The sequence below is a fragment of the Euprymna scolopes genome, chromosome 11, assembly GCF_053919585.1.
Source record: "Euprymna scolopes isolate OS-2025 chromosome 11, ASM5391958v1, whole genome shotgun sequence".
Classification (NCBI taxonomy): Eukaryota; Metazoa; Mollusca; class Cephalopoda; order Sepiida; family Sepiolidae; genus Euprymna; species Euprymna scolopes.
Genome location: NC_136492.1, coordinates 20,071,833 through 20,089,215, shown reverse-complemented (window position 1 = coordinate 20,089,215; position 17,383 = coordinate 20,071,833). Strand labels below are relative to the sequence as shown.

General features: G+C 33.9%; 1 protein-coding gene across 4 annotated transcripts in view; it reads left to right on the top strand.

Annotated features, from left to right (window-relative positions):
• Positions 1-17,383, top strand: part of LOC145288227 (uncharacterized) — a 49,689-nt gene that overhangs the window by 7,079 nt on the left and 25,227 nt on the right. For 3 of the 4 annotated variants that reach the window (XM_080136270.1, XM_080136269.1, XM_080136268.1), the window contains exons 3-6: positions 1,088-1,217; positions 3,702-3,807; positions 13,286-13,464; positions 17,083-17,254. In XM_080136270.1, coding sequence (XP_079992396.1) covers positions 1,088-1,217; positions 3,702-3,807; positions 13,286-13,464; positions 17,083-17,254 — 587 coding nt within the window. The remainder of the gene's footprint in view (positions 1-1,087; positions 1,218-3,701; positions 3,808-13,285; positions 13,465-17,082; positions 17,255-17,383) is intronic. The other variant, XM_080136272.1, reaches the window with a different exon arrangement.

Genomic DNA, 17,383 nt, shown 5'->3' with positions numbered 1-17,383 from the left:
ACGAAAAAAGCCATTTTAAAATTTTTGATAAATAAATTAACAATTTTTTTTTAGCGAGCCGAATAATGCATGACCATTATTAAACAGGGCATGCTTTGAATAATCGATACAAAAAAAAAAATTCGATAAATATTGTGCCCTTTGTGTTAAAAATAGCATCATTTTTTTCGATCTTGTTTGAAAACGTTTGCCGCCTTTCGACTACGGTGGACCAAACGAGCTGAAATAATTTTTTTTTATTCTGCTTTAAATTGCCCCCCCCCCCATTTTGGGGAGCCTGGCCCCCACACACATACACATTAAAAACCAAACTCATACAAATGGTCACCCATCTGGTACTGGCCAGCCTCAGCTTAATAATACATTGAAATTTTTGTCACTGAAAAATAAGTTTTTTTGGCCTGTTTGGTCTTCCATAGTTTTCTTCTTATCAAAAGAAAACGTAAACAGAGTCGATCTGAACTCTACGTCGACGCAAAATATGAATAAGTGGAATTATTTGAAATTCAGGTACTTATATTATAATATTTTTGCATATTCTCTTAGAAAATCATCCTAAATCTTAGTTAGACAATAAATAAATAAATTAATTATTTCAAAAACCCTTTTTTTTTAAATATTTAAGTACGTTTTTTGTGCAAAACAAAAAAAATGTCAATTGTTAACTTTTTGGGAAAATTTAACATTTAAAATTGAATTAAAAATAGTAGAAAAAGTTTTACATTATTCTGTTTTCTATATGATAAAATTCAGGGTTTTATCTTTCTGGAAAAAAAAAGTTACTCAGAAATAATGGATTTTAATAAATGTAATTTAGTTTTAAAAAACAACAACTTGATTTTTCGGCCATTTTTGGCGGTGCCTATATATATCTCATTTGTTTGAATTCCCATTTGGATAAAACAAATGAAGCATGCATGGTCCCCCGTGAATGCACAGTGAATGAGGCATTAAAAAAAATGACTAAGTTCAGCATTTGTCAATGTCACAGTACATTTTTCTTTTTTTTTTCTTTTCTTTTCTTTTATCAAATTTTTATTTTTTTTATTTTTGTGAATTCTTCTTGCTTTTGCAAAATCAAATTGAGGCCTTGGAAAAAACTTGTGCTTTCCTCAGTTTTGCTCGATTACCAGTTCCTGATCATTTGGACCAAGTTGAAAATTATCCACATAAGGGACTTCCAGCGGAACATGAAATTCGACAATACCATGAAAAAGGTAAAAAAAAAAATTTTTTATTTATGATACCAGACACTTTAACTGAAAAGGTTACCTGTTGACAAAATAAGGACTAAACAAGGGAAGCTTTTTATTTTCACAAAAAGGCATCTTTAGTTACTTGTAACTGGCTGATCGGAACATACTCATGAATGTGTAGCAACATGTAAATGCTTATGTAGAACAAATAAAAAGTATATTTTGCTCTACTCCAGTATCGAGCACTCTTGTGTTAACCTTGTTCAAAATTCATTTCTTGTTTCACGCCTGGAAAATATAAACCTAGAATATATATATATATATATATAATTTTTTTAAACAGTAATCTACGGAATGCATGTTTCAGGGCCCTACACCTTTTCAGCGTAGCTTGACTGTTTCTAGGAATCGAACTCTGGATCTTATGTATTACAGCCCAGCGTCTAATTCATTACTCTATGAAGCTAGAGACAATTTTACTGTTTATTTTTAACGTTTATATATTTTATGTAGATTTGTTGTTGATTTTTTTGTAAACGGTAATACGGTTAATTTAGCGTCTCCCCCTTGGAGATCATATTTCTTAGAAAATCGTCCTTATTTTTATTTAGACATAGACAAATAACATTTTTTTTATTTATTTATTATTTTTTAAAACTAATCTACAGACATGCATGTTTCAGAGCCTTACCCCTCTTCAGCGTAGCTTGACTGTTTCTAAGAATTGAACCCCAGACCTTATGTATTATGGCTTCATAGTATAATGGATTACACACCCAACTGTAATACATAAGGTCCAGGGTTCAATATATATATATATATATATATATATATATATATATATATATATATATGTGTATATATATATATATATATTCTTGGAAGTTTTTAACCTGTATATATATATATATATATATATATATATATATATATATATTCTTGGAAGTTTTTAACCTTTAAAACTATACAAAAAAAAAAATTTTTTATCATTCGTTAGAAAACCATGTAGTCAGTAAGTCATTCAATCACCTGCAATCACTGCATCAACTTGCTCTCTCTCATTTTCTATATAGTATCAGTAATAATTTATTTTTAAGGGATCATCAGTTGCTTACCATGAAACACTGTTCCAAGGATTTATTTATATATATATCCCAGGGTAGTTTTATTTTCTGTGTTGGAAGCATTGACAGAATTTGAATTTTGAAATGAAAAACCTATAAAATACGTTTGAATCCAAATTACAATGTAAAAAAAAACAAAAGCAAATATTACTTGTTTAAAATTTATATATTTTGGAGTTATAACATCATGGCAAGGATAAAAAATTTTTTAAATAATGACGATGGAGTATAACTCTGAAATATATATATATATGCTCTACAACAGTATTGAGCACTTTCTTCAGTTTTTATTAATTACCATTTCTACTAAACTATATATATATATATATATATATATATATATATATATATATATAATGTGTATATATATATATATATATAATGTGTATATATATGTATGTATATATGTAAAATTTTAAACAAGTGATACTTGTTTTTTTTTTTATTTTGTGTTGTAATTTGGTTTCAAACGTATATTTCATTTTAAAATAAATAAATATATATATATAATATATATAATTTGTGTCATTTAGGGTAGACCGCACAGCTAGCTGTTTTATCACTGAACATATAAACTTACCTAGGGAGGAGATCTCATATTTGGACTGGACATTAATTTTTTAATGATTTGAAGTGGTTTTATTTTTCAACATGACTCCCTCGTCCCCATTTAAAGAGGCAATAACTCTTTCAGGTGAAAAAATCAAGTTCTGGGTGGGCAAATTCTAAGTCAGATATTTTCCCCATCTACATGCATTCCAACCTTGCCTCCCGTTGAACATACAAATAGGACAAAAGTTATGAAATATATTTTTATAATTTTATACACTTAATCTACTATTATTAATGTTTATGTCTTATATGGTGCTTATTCAGATTGGCACTTATGGCAGCATTTAAAATTAAAGCAAATGCAGAAATGTCTGTACGATATACGTACCAGTCACGAGACGAAGATGAAAAATTCCAAAAATTACTTAATTTGATCAAGTAGTTTTTGTTTTTTTATTCAAGAAAATCAAATTTTACTGTTTCAACAAGGGTAAAAAAAACAAAAAAACGTCAATATTATGATCAACAGATTGGTAGGCAAGAGTAGACAACCCTTATGCACGTATAAACTGTCAAAATAATCACTGATTACCTCCCCTTATTATATTCTGTAAAAAAAACACGGCCTCATCTGTCACTTATCGGTAAAAAAACGGTAAATTTGTTTTACGTAAATTAAAAAAAAAATACTAGTTGATCAATTTTTGTGATTTTTGGAATGTACAAGCTTTATTCTGTGACAAGTCGGTACAATATAAAAGTTTTTTTTCATTTTTGTTTATCGTTATAAGTGCCGATCTGAATAAGCACTTCTTTTATTAATTTATAGGTATTGCTTTGAAGAAATTATTCCATGAAACAGACATTTCTTTGCATGACAGTTTCAAATTGCTCAGTGATAGAATGCCCGTGATACCTTTAGAAGTTTTTTCCAAGTAAGTCAAAAAATTATCTTTTATGGGTAAAAAAAAATAAAATCTTACATTTTGAAATATACGTCCAGTAGTTATGTGTAATGGAGAGTTCTCGTTTACAGTTGCGAATGTTGGACAGTAACGAAGGCAGCTGAAAATCGTTTGATATGGTTTTTAAGGAGAATTCTACAAATCTCATGGACAGAAAAGAAGACAAATGAAGTTATGCGTAAGGCAGATCAGAGTACAGCAGATCACTACTTAATACCATCCTCGTGAGATAGTTAAAGTTCTTTTGTTATTTAATGTGGGTAAAAAAACTTGATGTTAGGAAAAATCTCTGGAGAAAAGAGCAGAGGAAGACAACGAACAAAAGTTCACCAAGAGTCTCAACAGGGTCACTAAAAACACGACTATAGATCCCATTAGAAAGACCGAATGCAGAGACGATTGAAGAGCCATGATCAGCGATGTCTGCAATAACAGACCTGATACCTAAAGAAGAAGTTACATGATTACGATTTATGTTCTTTTTTATTTACACGCAATCTCTTTGAACGGGACCCTTTATTTACTTCACGGGAGTAGCATGCTCTCATTTCGTCAAGGAATGCAAGAAATTCATTAAATTAAGAAACGTTTTTAAAACTGAAAATGATTTTTTACATTCCTGAAATCTCCCATCCTTCCGTGATTGAAACATGAAAAGACAGCACTCCTTGACAACACGTTTCCCGGTGCTATTCAAATTAATTATCATATATCTAAATAGAAAGCCATTTTTTATATGAAGAAGGAGAGACAATGCGTTTTGAATTAATCATCTGACAGTCTTCGCTTGAGCATCTTCCGGCTACTTATATAACTTGCTGGAAAATGCTGACGTGAAGTTGCCAGAGATTGGGTTATAAACTGGATAAGTACTGTTAAGAATGTGTTTGATAGAAAAATAGGAAGAAAAACAGTGAGTGTCTAGAAGAAGCCAATGGCAGAAGAAATAGAAAATAATGAAAAAGTCTATGATGCAACATTGAGAGTATACCGCTCCAGAAGATATCTCATGATGCAATTCTCTATCTATATAAAAGTTAAGTACGTCCAAGGATGGAGTACTGCTGCCACATCTGGGCAGGAGCTGCTTAAAACAGCCTATCCTGCCTTGACAGAGTACAAAATAGACTCTCTTCCCTGCAACCCCTCTCCCACAGAAGAGGCGTTGCAAGCCAGTCTCTGTTTTAGCGTTATTTCCATGGCAAGTGTTCGTCTGAGCTCCATTCTCTGGTCTCCTTTCGCCAATCTTTCACGAAAAACACCCGACTAACTGAAACCACTGTCAATAATTTTCCCCACTCTTTATCCGTGCCTAAATCAAAACGTAGATTCTATGAACAAACAAAGCTTCGTTCTTAGAACTGGACGCCTGTGGAACTCTCTGCCGCTTGCCTGTTTCCCCTCGACTTCAACCTAGATGTCTCCAAGTCCAACACAAACAAATTCCTGATTAACCGCCCCCTTAAGTAATGACACTTTATCAAATCTCCAATACTAACTATTACTATTATACTATCCCCAGTTTTGGCAAAATAGTAAACAGAATCCTGAACAGAAGCATGTGCTCTATCCCAACTATCATCAATGGACCTGAGGTAATCTCGTCAGCATCAGACAAAGCCAAACTCTTTGCCAAGAACTTTGCAGCTAATTCTACCCTTTGCGACCAAGGCCGCCAACCCCCAATATTTCATCCTGTATCATAAAACACTCTATGTGATATACATATACATAGATTGGGTTATAAACTGGATACATATATCTGTACGTGATGTTGCCAAGCTAATCAAAAACCTTGATTCCAGTAAAGCAACTGGCCCTGACGGTATTCCAATTATAGTACTTAAAAAATTTCAACCAGAACTAGCGCCCATACTTACAAAACTGTTTAAACGTTGTCTTAAGGAGAACGCTTCCCATCACCCTGGAAAATCTGATCAGTATGCCCTGTATTTAAGAATTCAGGTGATCGCTCATCCCCCCTCTCAGTACAGGCCAATAAGTCTCCTGTGCGTCATGAGTAAGTTGCTGGAATGTGTGTTAAATACAGAAGTAATCAACCATCTCAACAAAAATAACCTTAGTGACACTCAATATGGTTTCTGTTCTGCTAGATCTACAGCAGATGTCCTTACAGTTATATCTCATAGGATTAGCAAATCTCTCGACGGAGGCAATCTTTCTAGGCAATTGCTCTTGACATATCCAAGGCCTTTGATAGGATATGGCATAAAGGTTTACTTCACAAGATCTCTAGCTATGATATAGCTGGAAATGTCTTCTCAATTATTAAATCATTTCTTTCTGATAGGTTCATAAGAGTAGTAGTTGAGGGGCAAAAATCAGAAGCTCACAGTATTAATTCTGGAGTCTCTTAGAGGTCCATCGTGGGCCCAACTCTTTTCCTGATCTACAGTAATGATCTTCCAAATCACATCCTTACATCATTTGTAGACATTTATGCTGACGACACTACCATTTATGGTAGCACATCTAAGACAGTAAACCAAGTTCTCTTCGATTCTCTCTCCTCTGATCTTGAGCACGTAGTACAATGGGGAAAGGAGTGGCTGGTTACTTTTAATGCATCTAAAACCAAGCTTCTCTCTTTACATCATCAACATTCTGATCCCCATCTGGCATCAATTGAAATGAATGGCTCTCGTCTTCAGGAGGCCTCAAGTTTTGACAAGCTTATGGGCTTGACTGTTACACCTGATCTTAAATGGAACACGTTCATCAAATCTGTTGCCTAGGCCGCTGGAAAAATGGTGGGATCTTTCTATCGATCCAGTAGATATCTCACTGCTGATGCAATTCTCTATCTATACAAGAGCCAGGTACGTCCGAGGATGGAATACTGTTGCCACACCTGGGCAGGAGCTGCTAGAAAGGACTTGTCCTGCCTTGATAGAGTTCAAAATAGACTTCGTAGCCTCGTAGGAGATGTCCTTTTCTCTTCCCTGCAACCTCTATCTCACAGAAGAGATGTTGCAAGTTTGTCTCTGATGTATCGTTATTTTCATGGAAAGTGTTCAACTGAGCTTCAGTCTATGGTCCCCTCTCGCCTAACTTTCACAAGAAACACTCGTCTAGCTGTACACACTATCAATAATTCCCCCCACTCTTTATCTGTGCCTAAACCTAAACGTAGATTCCATGAACAAAGCTTCTTTCTCAGAACTGCACGCCTGTGGAATTGTTTTCCTGCTTTCCGGCTGACTACAATATGGTTGTCTTCAAGTCTAATGTAAATAAGTTATTGATGAGTCGTTCCATATAAGTTAAAACATTTACTGAATTTCCATTACTAATGATTACTATATTGTCCAATTTCTACTGTACACTCTTTAACCCTTATCCTCAAGTGGCCTCTTGGCCTCGATAATGTGGTGATGTTTGTGTAAAAAAAAAAAAAAAAAATACTGTACACACAATAACCCTTATCCCCGGGTGGCTTCTGGGCATTGATAAGTGGTGACCTCCATGTAAAAAAAAAAAAAAAAAAAAAAGCATATGGTATTATTATTTGTTGAAGAGAGCTGGAGAAAGCTACAAGATTAACACATTACGAAAAAAAAAATGCGGATAGCACCATTAAGATTATAGCAATTATATGATGAAAATTTTAATTTTTTGTATTAGCATGCAATGTCTTGTGTCGTGATTCGTACATGGCTAATCGTTTCTTAACTTCTGTGATCTTATCGGAAATGATGTGTCAACCTGATTATGCTATATACACACATACACAAACTCTGAAGCATGAACAGACAGCACTCCTTGACAGCACGTTTCCCGGTGTCATTCAAAATAATTAATTACCATATATACTTGTGTATAAGTCGCTGTGCATTTTAAGACCAAAAAATTGTGTCATTTTAGGTATTACTGTAGATTCTAGACAAGTTAAAGGTCTATGGAATAAGTCAGAGAGAATGGCAACCTTGGTTGAAGTGAGTGTCTCTAATGATGGAGGTCTGAACAGAGCTGAAAGGGAGAAACAGACCAAATATCAAGGTCTCGTGTATGATATGAAAAGAAACGGGAATCTTAGAGAGATATCAATCATACCAGTTATTATAGTTGCCACAGGGCTTATGAAGAAGAACTTGAAGTCCTACCTAACTTATATTCCTGGTGAACCAAGTGCAAAATAAATCCAGACAATTGCACTTAAGGGAACAATGAGGATATTAAAAAGAGCTCTCGGCTGGTTTCAATAAAAACCAGGACAATGTTGGCAGCTGGTTTGGTTGCCCCATACCCAACGGTACAATCTTCAAAGGAAAAAAAAATTTTTTAAATGGGATAAATGGTCCATCTCATGGCTTTTTCTTGCACAGATAATTTCCCTTTTGGTGTTTTTTTTTTTTATAAGTTGTTTTTCGTGGTCAAATAGTTAAAAATAATTAACTAATTAAAAATTTCAATAGTGTTGATTTGTCCAAAAGTTTATTGGAGTTGTTCTTAGGGCTGAACTATCAGATGTAGATATGTATTTTATTTAAAAAAAAAAAAAAAACTACAGTAAGAATGGTGAGCCGTAACATTAATATTGTCGTTTATAGGATTTTTAATAGTGAACTTAGGGGAGAACACTATATTTCCTAACCTACTAAAAAAAACTCATATCAACATCAAATACATCATTACAAGAACCTTCTCTACCACCAATAGCAATGGCCAAAGATTCTTTATCTGAAAGTACATCTTTTAAACTCCTCGGCCTAACGCTCACAGGAAACATGAGCTGGAACAATTACATTGACAGTATCGCCAGGACCGCTGCGAAGAAGGTAGATTCTCTCTACCGTGCTAGAAAGATACTAACACCCAAAAGTATCCTATACCTCTATAAAGTCACCATTTTCCCATGTATGGAATATTGTTGTCATATTTGGGCTGGTGCATCTACCACTAGTCTCTTGCTGCTAGACAAGGTTCAAAAGAGAATCGCCAATCTGATAGGTCCTGAACTGTCATCTAAACTTCAGCCTCTGTCCCATTGACAAAATGTTGCATCCCTCTGCCTGTTCTACAAGTACTTTAACAGTGAATGCCCTGACGAACTGCAAGCACTTGTTCCCCCTTGACGTAAATACCCTCGACAAACCTGACAAGCAGCTAAATCCCACCCCTTCACAGTAGAGATCCCTAGATGTAAGAAAGCTTTCTACTCCAGTAGTTTCTTCACCAGAACCGCTAGACTTTGGAATTCCCTTCTGGCTCTCTGCTTCCTCAACTGTACTGACATGCAGAAGTTCAAGTGCAACGTGAACCGACATCTTGCTGCCCAACTCCCTACACAGTACCCGTGATGCCTATGTCCCTGATAGTAGCCCCCTACAACAAAGTGGCATTATGCCTTGTTTGGGGTGAAAATGTAATAAAAAAATTTTTTTTTAAATCATATCGAACTTAGGTCTATAGCCACATCTAGAGAGTGAACATTGCGAAAGCTATTCCAATTATTATTAAGACTCCTGCTGAAAAACCGTACATGTGCTTACATGCTGGCAAACACATAGCAATAGGGTTCGGAAGGAGTGTGATTAATTATTAGAATTACCAGTATATACTGAGTGCACAAACAAAATAGCATTTTTCTACATTATGATCAAGTGCCGAGTTGCTCTTCAACAACACTTGCAAAAACATTATCTATTTATAAGTCAACCTTCAAAAAATAACCTTAAAATCGTCTCCCAGAAATTCAATTTAGTCCTCATTACCCCAACTGTCTTTCTTTTAATTTGTTACAATATTGCTGCTATCAGGAGAGAGGAAGCCAAAGAAATTTTGCTTGCTACATCACCATTCAGTGAGCCAACTACAATGGTTCAACAAGAGAGATGGACAGTTATTTCTGTTGGCAGAGTAGATGAAATCAATCTGTGGGCATGAAAGAAATATCTCACGTTACGCTACAATGTTAATTGTTTTTTCCATTACTAAAAAACGGTTATCTCTCTATGTTAATCATGGATGGACACCTATTTTGGTGCTGCTGACATGGAAGTAAACCCATATTATTATAATTTCATCAGAACATCTTTTACTTCCTTCAGCTGATAACCATACTAATAATACGTTTGAAAACTTATGTAATATACTACCACGGTAACAGGATTAAAATCTATTTTATTCTGTACTAACACGTACTCTCTTTTTTTTTTTTTTTTTTTCTTTTTTATCAAGGCGCGGAAGCCACTCACGGATAAGGGTTATTGTGTGCACAGTACGTTAGTGTTGGAGATTTGATAAAGTGTCTTACTTAAGGAGGCGGTTCATCGGGAATTTGTTTACATTGGACTTGAAGACATCCAGGTTGTAGTCAGGTGGGAAACAGGCAACCGGAAGAGAGTTCCACAGGCGTGCACTTCTAAGAAAGAAGCTTTGTTCATGGAATCTACGTTTTGATTTTGGCACAGAAAGGAGTGGGGAAAATTTCTCTTCTCTCTTGCATAGTGATTGGTACATGGTTCGGTTGGATGAAACAGGCATGTTCAAACTCGGATAGTGATGCACAGGGGATTAAAACATAACTGTGTATGCGTACCTTTCACTCATTTCTACCCAAACCATCTGACACTCAAACATGAACAGTTTGCAATTGACAAGACACAAGACTAAAGATCGACACCAAAACACTAGACTCCATTCTATCCCTATAGTAATACATGCCAAGCAAACCAACCTGTAGTATATTCTATGTGTTGACGAAACTGTTAAATTCCCAAATGGTCACCGATCTTGTACTGGCCAGGCTCATCGTTGCTTAACTTCGGTGATCTGGTGGGAACTTGTGTGTCAACGTTATTCTGCCGCATACACACATACATCACATAAACTCCGAAACATGTAAAGACAGCACTCCTAAACAACACATTTCCTGGTACCATTCAAAATAATCCATATAATCTAATACTCTTCGTTATCTCGACTGTTTTTCTTTTAATTTGTTACAATATTACTGGAGACAGGAAACCAAAAAAAGTTTGCTAGCTACATCACCATTCAATGAGCCAACTACAATGTTTCAATAGGATCCCTTCTCCACTAGTCATCCTCTTATCACAGCCACTCCTACAAATTATGATTTAAAATCATATTGACAAAAATTGTATTAATGAAAGTACATTATATAAAGTATGCATCTGATTCTGTGGTCATAACTGCCATCAATAACTGTATTGTGTCTGGATAAGTGCATTTATTATTATAGAAATTAAAAAAAAAACAACATGGAGTCTTATTAATCTGTTTATACTAAATTGAGTTTATACTAAATAAGTTTTTTTTTAAAACTTTTGTTTCTGTTGTGGTCTTGGAAGGCCGGTAATAATCAAGGCAAACGCAGTGATATAATTAGCAAATGTACGTTATAGAAAGTATGCATCTGATTCTGTGGTTATAACTGCCATCAGTAACTGCTATGACACTTAATCATAATTGTATTTATTGTATCTGGATATCTGGATAAGTCCATTTATGTCCGAAAGCGGTAGATCAACTTACGAGGTGCCTCCAATAAGTTTCCAGAGTTTTTTTGTATGCGTACTTTTATTGTTAGTACATGCATGAAACTGTTATCCCCTTTAAAGTAATCTCCTCCGGCTGCAATGCACTTGTTGTATTGTTCAAACAACTTCTGGAATGCATCATGGAAGCCCTGTTGTAGGAGTGTGTTAATGACCCCCCCCCCTCATCAGCCTCTGTCATCTCTTCAATTGTCTCATAACAATCATCGCTAAGATTTTCTTTGTGTTTAGAGAATAATCAAAAGTCACAGGGAACAAGGTCTAGACTATAGGGAGGGTGAGGAACTTTCTTGATGCCCATCTTGGTCAAATAGTCTGTGACAAGGATAGAGCAGCACCTTTGGGACAAACTTTGCGCAGATCTTCTGCATATTCAGTTCCTCGCAAATAATTGTGTGTACAGTCCCTACACTAACATCAAGCTGCGCACTTATTATCTCTATAGACATACGACAGTCTTTATCCATGAAATTCTTTATTTGGCCAATCAACTCTGGTGTTCTGACTTCCTTATTCCACTCACACTTCCTATCATTCCTCACAGACTCTCTGTCTTCTTTGAATCTCTTATGCCACTCAAAAGCTGGTGTTGGATTCATGCAAGATGGTCCAAAAGTAGTCTTTTTTTTTTTTTTTTTTTTTTTTTTTTTTTTTTTTTTTTTTTTACACAGTGATCACCACTTATCAAGGCCCGGAAGCCACTCAGGGATAAGGGTTATTGCAAGTACATTAAGTTAGTGAGGAGATTTGCTGAAGTGTTTACTTAAGGGGGCGGTTCATTAAGAATTTGTCGACATTGGACTTGAAGACATCCATACATTTCTGTGGAATATTTTCAAGTTTAAAACAATTTTACTGCATATCTTTCTTCTGAAATGTCCTCACATCCAGACCATCTGGATGTTAGGACACTTCAGAAATTCACTAGCTGTGACAATCAGGCTTTAGTAGAGTGTATTCCAATTCTTGCTGTAGCTATTCATTTTAACCTGAAATCCTAAAAATTGGTCAGTCATCTCATAGTATGTATAGCAATAACATACTGAAGTTTCTAGAGTCTACGACAATTTTAAATACCTGTACAAAAACGTCTGAAAACCTATTGAAAGTACCTCATACATCATAATAATAACACCATGGACGACTGCAAAGCACCAAAACATTTAAAAAAAAAGGGGGGGGCAACCTGCATCATCATGATTCTACACTGGATTAAAAAAATTTGAAAATCCACGCTGCAGTTCTGTTCCTAAAATACATTGAAGGTTGCGACGTATGAGCTGGAGAATTGTGATGAAGATCATGTCAGATGTTTTGATTGTGTTTATGGCAAATCAAGACAAGCACAGTGATGTAATTCACAAAAGTATGTTACAGAAAGTATGCATCTGATTCTGTGGCCATAGCTGTCATCAATAACTACTATAACTCTTAGTCATAGCTGTATTTATTGTGTCTGGGTAAGTCCATTTATTCCTGAAATAGGTAGATCAACTTGCACCATAACAAATACTTTACTTTTTTTTTACTTAATACATAAGCAATTTGCAATCTTAACTCATTGTTCCAAGGAAGGTAACTCTATTTTACTAAGTATTCTTGAAAAAAAGTTTTTTTTTTTTTTCAACTACACTATTTAATGTAACAAAGTTTTTTAACATTAATAACAAAAAAATGAAATGTAAAATGCGATGATGTAATTTTTCTTATACAAAACATTTGCGTAATTGTAAGAAAAAAATGATTTTTTTTTTTTTCAACTACTTTAGTAAAATACAGTTACCTCCCTTAGAAAAATGAATATAGCTTCTGAATTGAAAATACATTTTATACTTTCATTTTTCATTGATTGGTATGTGACTGCTATATACTTTTCATAAAAAAGTTTTATTTTAATTATTCAGTGAAACGCCAGAGGAGAGTGACGATATTGATGAAGCGTTGTTCAACTCCTATAATACTCCTGATAGTGCAGAAATAATCTATATTCAGCCATCTTCTCCAGAAAATGCGTTGCAGTCTGAAGACATTGAAGTCTTCAGTAAGCGGGATTTTCAAGAAATTCGAAAAGAGATTGATAAAGGTCTTTTACATATTTTTTTTGTTTTTTATTATGAGCTAACATTGCCCAGGAGTCCTTTTACTTACATTTTGTTTGATCTTTTTTTTTTTTTTTTAACTATGCTGTTTTTTTTTTTTTTTTTTTTTTTTTTTTGCCAATGTGACAAAATGTGTCATTTCCTAGCTTACCTCTCGACATGGCTTAGACAAGAAGCAAGACTAAAGATCTGGACTCAATTCTGTTCTTATAGTAAAATATGGTAATACATGCCGTCTGATCCTCAGGCCAAGATCACAGTGTAGTATCTGTTCTGATGGCGCACTTAACCTTTTCTATTCTCGGTCAGTGGAGGAGAAATCCTTCATGACTGAGACAATTTTTTATTTTTGTTCCTATCCAGAGTGCCCCTTTTTGGGGAACTGGATTTTCCCCACATTAAATGCCGACCTTGTGTCTAACTCTGCCCTCGTGGGGAGGCTAGTAAATAGCTATATGGTCCTGGATATGACGAACTATATCCGATGGTGAGCCACCCTTGAATTGCCATTGCTCCCAGGTCTACTCTGACCCAGAGTGGTAGTACTTGTTAGGGTTCCAACTATGGGTTAAATAGAAACCGACTTGAAAAAAAACAAATATATTCTATTAAAAAAATTTTTCTTCAAAACCACTGGATTCGGTATTGCATAACCTGAAAAGGGTTGATATGCCGTAAAATAAAAACAACCAACCAAATAAATAGGAATATGCTGTCCGAACCAACCTATTCTTTTGTTTCTAAGTGCTGAAACTTAAGTAAATTGTAGTGTAGAGAAAATATTTATCTTTTTAATTGGAACTCTGGTGATTCCTTTTTTTTTTCTTCATTTCGAGCAACGGCAGTCAGATAAATACAGACACAGTGATGCTGTTACGAAACTGTTATCTCCAACAAGCAGAATAAATATTCAGTGCTTATTTAGAATTATACATGTTTTGAAAAACAAATATACAGAAAATGTAGAAAAAAATCTTTGATGTATCTACCCGTGACAGAACAAAGACGTCATATTCTAAAACTCACCTAAATTGATCAAGTAGTTAGTTTTTTTTATTTAAAGAAATCAAATTTTATGACGTGCCAGATGGGAGAGCTGGCAGTTTTTAAGGGCTTAAAAATGGTCAAAATTGAAAAAAATCGTTATACATTTTGTACATTCATCTTAATTTTTAATTTTTAATTCATAATCAATTCATATGTGTGTCACGTTTATACTGTGGTAACGTCACCAACTTTGAATGTTACAGTTTCAGTTTCGATTCTTACTGAAGGCACCCAAATACTTTTTTTTTTCTTTTACTTTTGAAATCATGACTCTATAATAATAAATACAAAATCTGGACAAATTAAAATATCATATTTAAGCGTATTTTACGCCTGAGCAAAGCCACATCCGTCATTTATTGAGGCTCTCTTTGCAATGATGTATCTAACACCACATGTAATGCAATTCCGTTTGGGATCCGATCCATTTCTTAATTTAACAAAAGAAAACTACTTCTTTAGGTGTCTGCAGTTGTTTGTCTAACATTAATAACTTCATAGTGCTGTTAATCTCCATGCTCTGCCAATATATATCCAAAAGTTGTCTACTTGTCCGTTGCCATGCATTGCGATTGGCTGATCGGCAAATTAAAAGCAAAGTCGAGCGTATGCTTCGATATGTCTGGTTAAAAATTAGTGTGAACACTAACAAAATGTTATTTTTTTTTTTACGCTGTCATTTTTGATAGAAGGTGTAAACTCATATTTTATATACTATATTATAACTGTACCCACCCGGCCTTGCCTTGGATGCAGTGAAAAACTTTTTGGTGCTTGTTGGTTATAATAGTGAAATATTGTATTTCAAGTAAAACCAATGGTATTTTACAGTTGTAAAGTCACAGTAATGAGCATATCCAAAAATTACAAAAACAAATGATATAGTAGAAAATTAGTTATTAATGAAAATACTTTTTTGGAAATATTTGCTAAAAAAAAGAAACCAGAGAGCTTGAATCGTAACAAAGGAGGTAAATGTTTTCTGAGAATCTTAGGCTAATTTAGCAAAACTCAACTTCTGCGAATTGTCTTTGAAAATTATTTTCATTAGTATTTAATTTTCTACTGTACTGTTTTTTGTAATTTTTGGATATGTTCATTACTGTGACATGATAATTAAGTAGCTGCCATTGTTTTTTTTTGTTTTTTTAAATTCAATTTTTACATTTTTATTTGTTTGCACATTTTAAAACTTAAAGTAGACAACTCAGTCGAAAATGATTTCTATCTTTAGGTGATTATTTAAAAATGTTTTGTGTTACCAGTCATCTGCATCAGACTAAATAATTTTAAGCATCAGGTCGGTGCAAAAGTTTTTGCTGGTTTATATAAGGGTCATTTTAAACGATAATTTATTTGATACATATTATTATTACTGAAACATATCACCATGATTGATTTATAACTTTTTTCTTTCACCTTCTTAAAGTATTATTCATCTTTTTCTAAAATATTCTCACCCATGTTGACCCGAAAAAACTTTCTTGGTACTTGTACACTTTAATCAAGACATTAAAAAATGAAAATATCGAAAAAAAACAAAAAAAAATGTTTATATTATATGTTTCTGTTTTAGACTGAAGATCTCCAGAAAAAAATTTCACTTAATTTGATTGAGTAGTTTGTTTTTTTTTTGTTTTTTTTACAGCGGAAAAACATGTTTTTATGACAGCACGTTGAAGATAGCCATCTTGGAAATATTTGACCACGCCACAGGGAGATAACTCAATTTAAAGCGCCCACACTCCCTCCCCATTTTTAATACAAGCTTTTCTTCTTAAAAATCAAACCTTTTGCTCGGTATCACAACAAATTGTTTTTTTTGCTGTAAAAAAAGACTACTTGATGAAATTAAGTGAAATTATTTCCGGAGCACTTCATTCCATAACGGATACGTACAATATAAACTGTTTCTTTTCGATATTTTCATTTTTTAATGTTTTGATTAAACTGTAACTTCTTTAATCAACATAAGAGTCATATTCCAGCATCATAATGCTTATCCTCACATAGCACTACTGTCCAAAGATCTAGGAGAATTTTGATGGGAAATTTTGCTCCATCCTGCATATTCTCCTGATCTAGCTATCGTGGATTATTACTTATTTTGAGACTTACAAAACCATTTGGGTGGCCTTAGGTTTACATCATGAAGAAACGTGAGCTTAATTCATATTTCATATAAAAACCTAAAAAATTTTAAAAGCAAGGTATTTATAAGCTCAATGATGGATGGAATTAAATTATAAAGGCGCAAAGATCGTTATCATTATGAATAAATATTTTCCAAAACAGTTTTCAATCTCAAGATGAAATTTTGGCAAAAAGTTTTTCACCAACCTGATATATTATTAAATTCTTAATAACACTGCCCCCCCAAAAAAAAACAAACAAGAATTGGCTAGTTAGCAGTCAAGTTTAATTTATCAGCTTGAATGCTATCTGAATCTGATCTAAAAAATCCAACAAGATAACTTTATATGTTAGATGATAACTATGTAATATTGTTAAAATGTTATAAAAATATGTCTCAATACCATTTTTTTTATGTTCAGATAATTTGTGGTATCTTGAGGATGTCTACTGCAACAATCTTTTTAAGGAATGCTTACAAAAACTGCCGACTTTGAAGACATATGTTGAATGCCTCAGTTTGATCAAAATTGCTGATCCACTTCTGTCTCCCGATGGGTCCACGTTGTCTGAAGATAAACTCTTTCAAATGAAGTACATAAAGTTTATTTGAAATATACTTATTTAACATTGTATTATTGTATGTATGTATGTGTGTGTGCGGGGTTTATTACTAGCTAGCAGGACCTGTGCCTTGGCATTGCCCGGGATGAAATCTATATA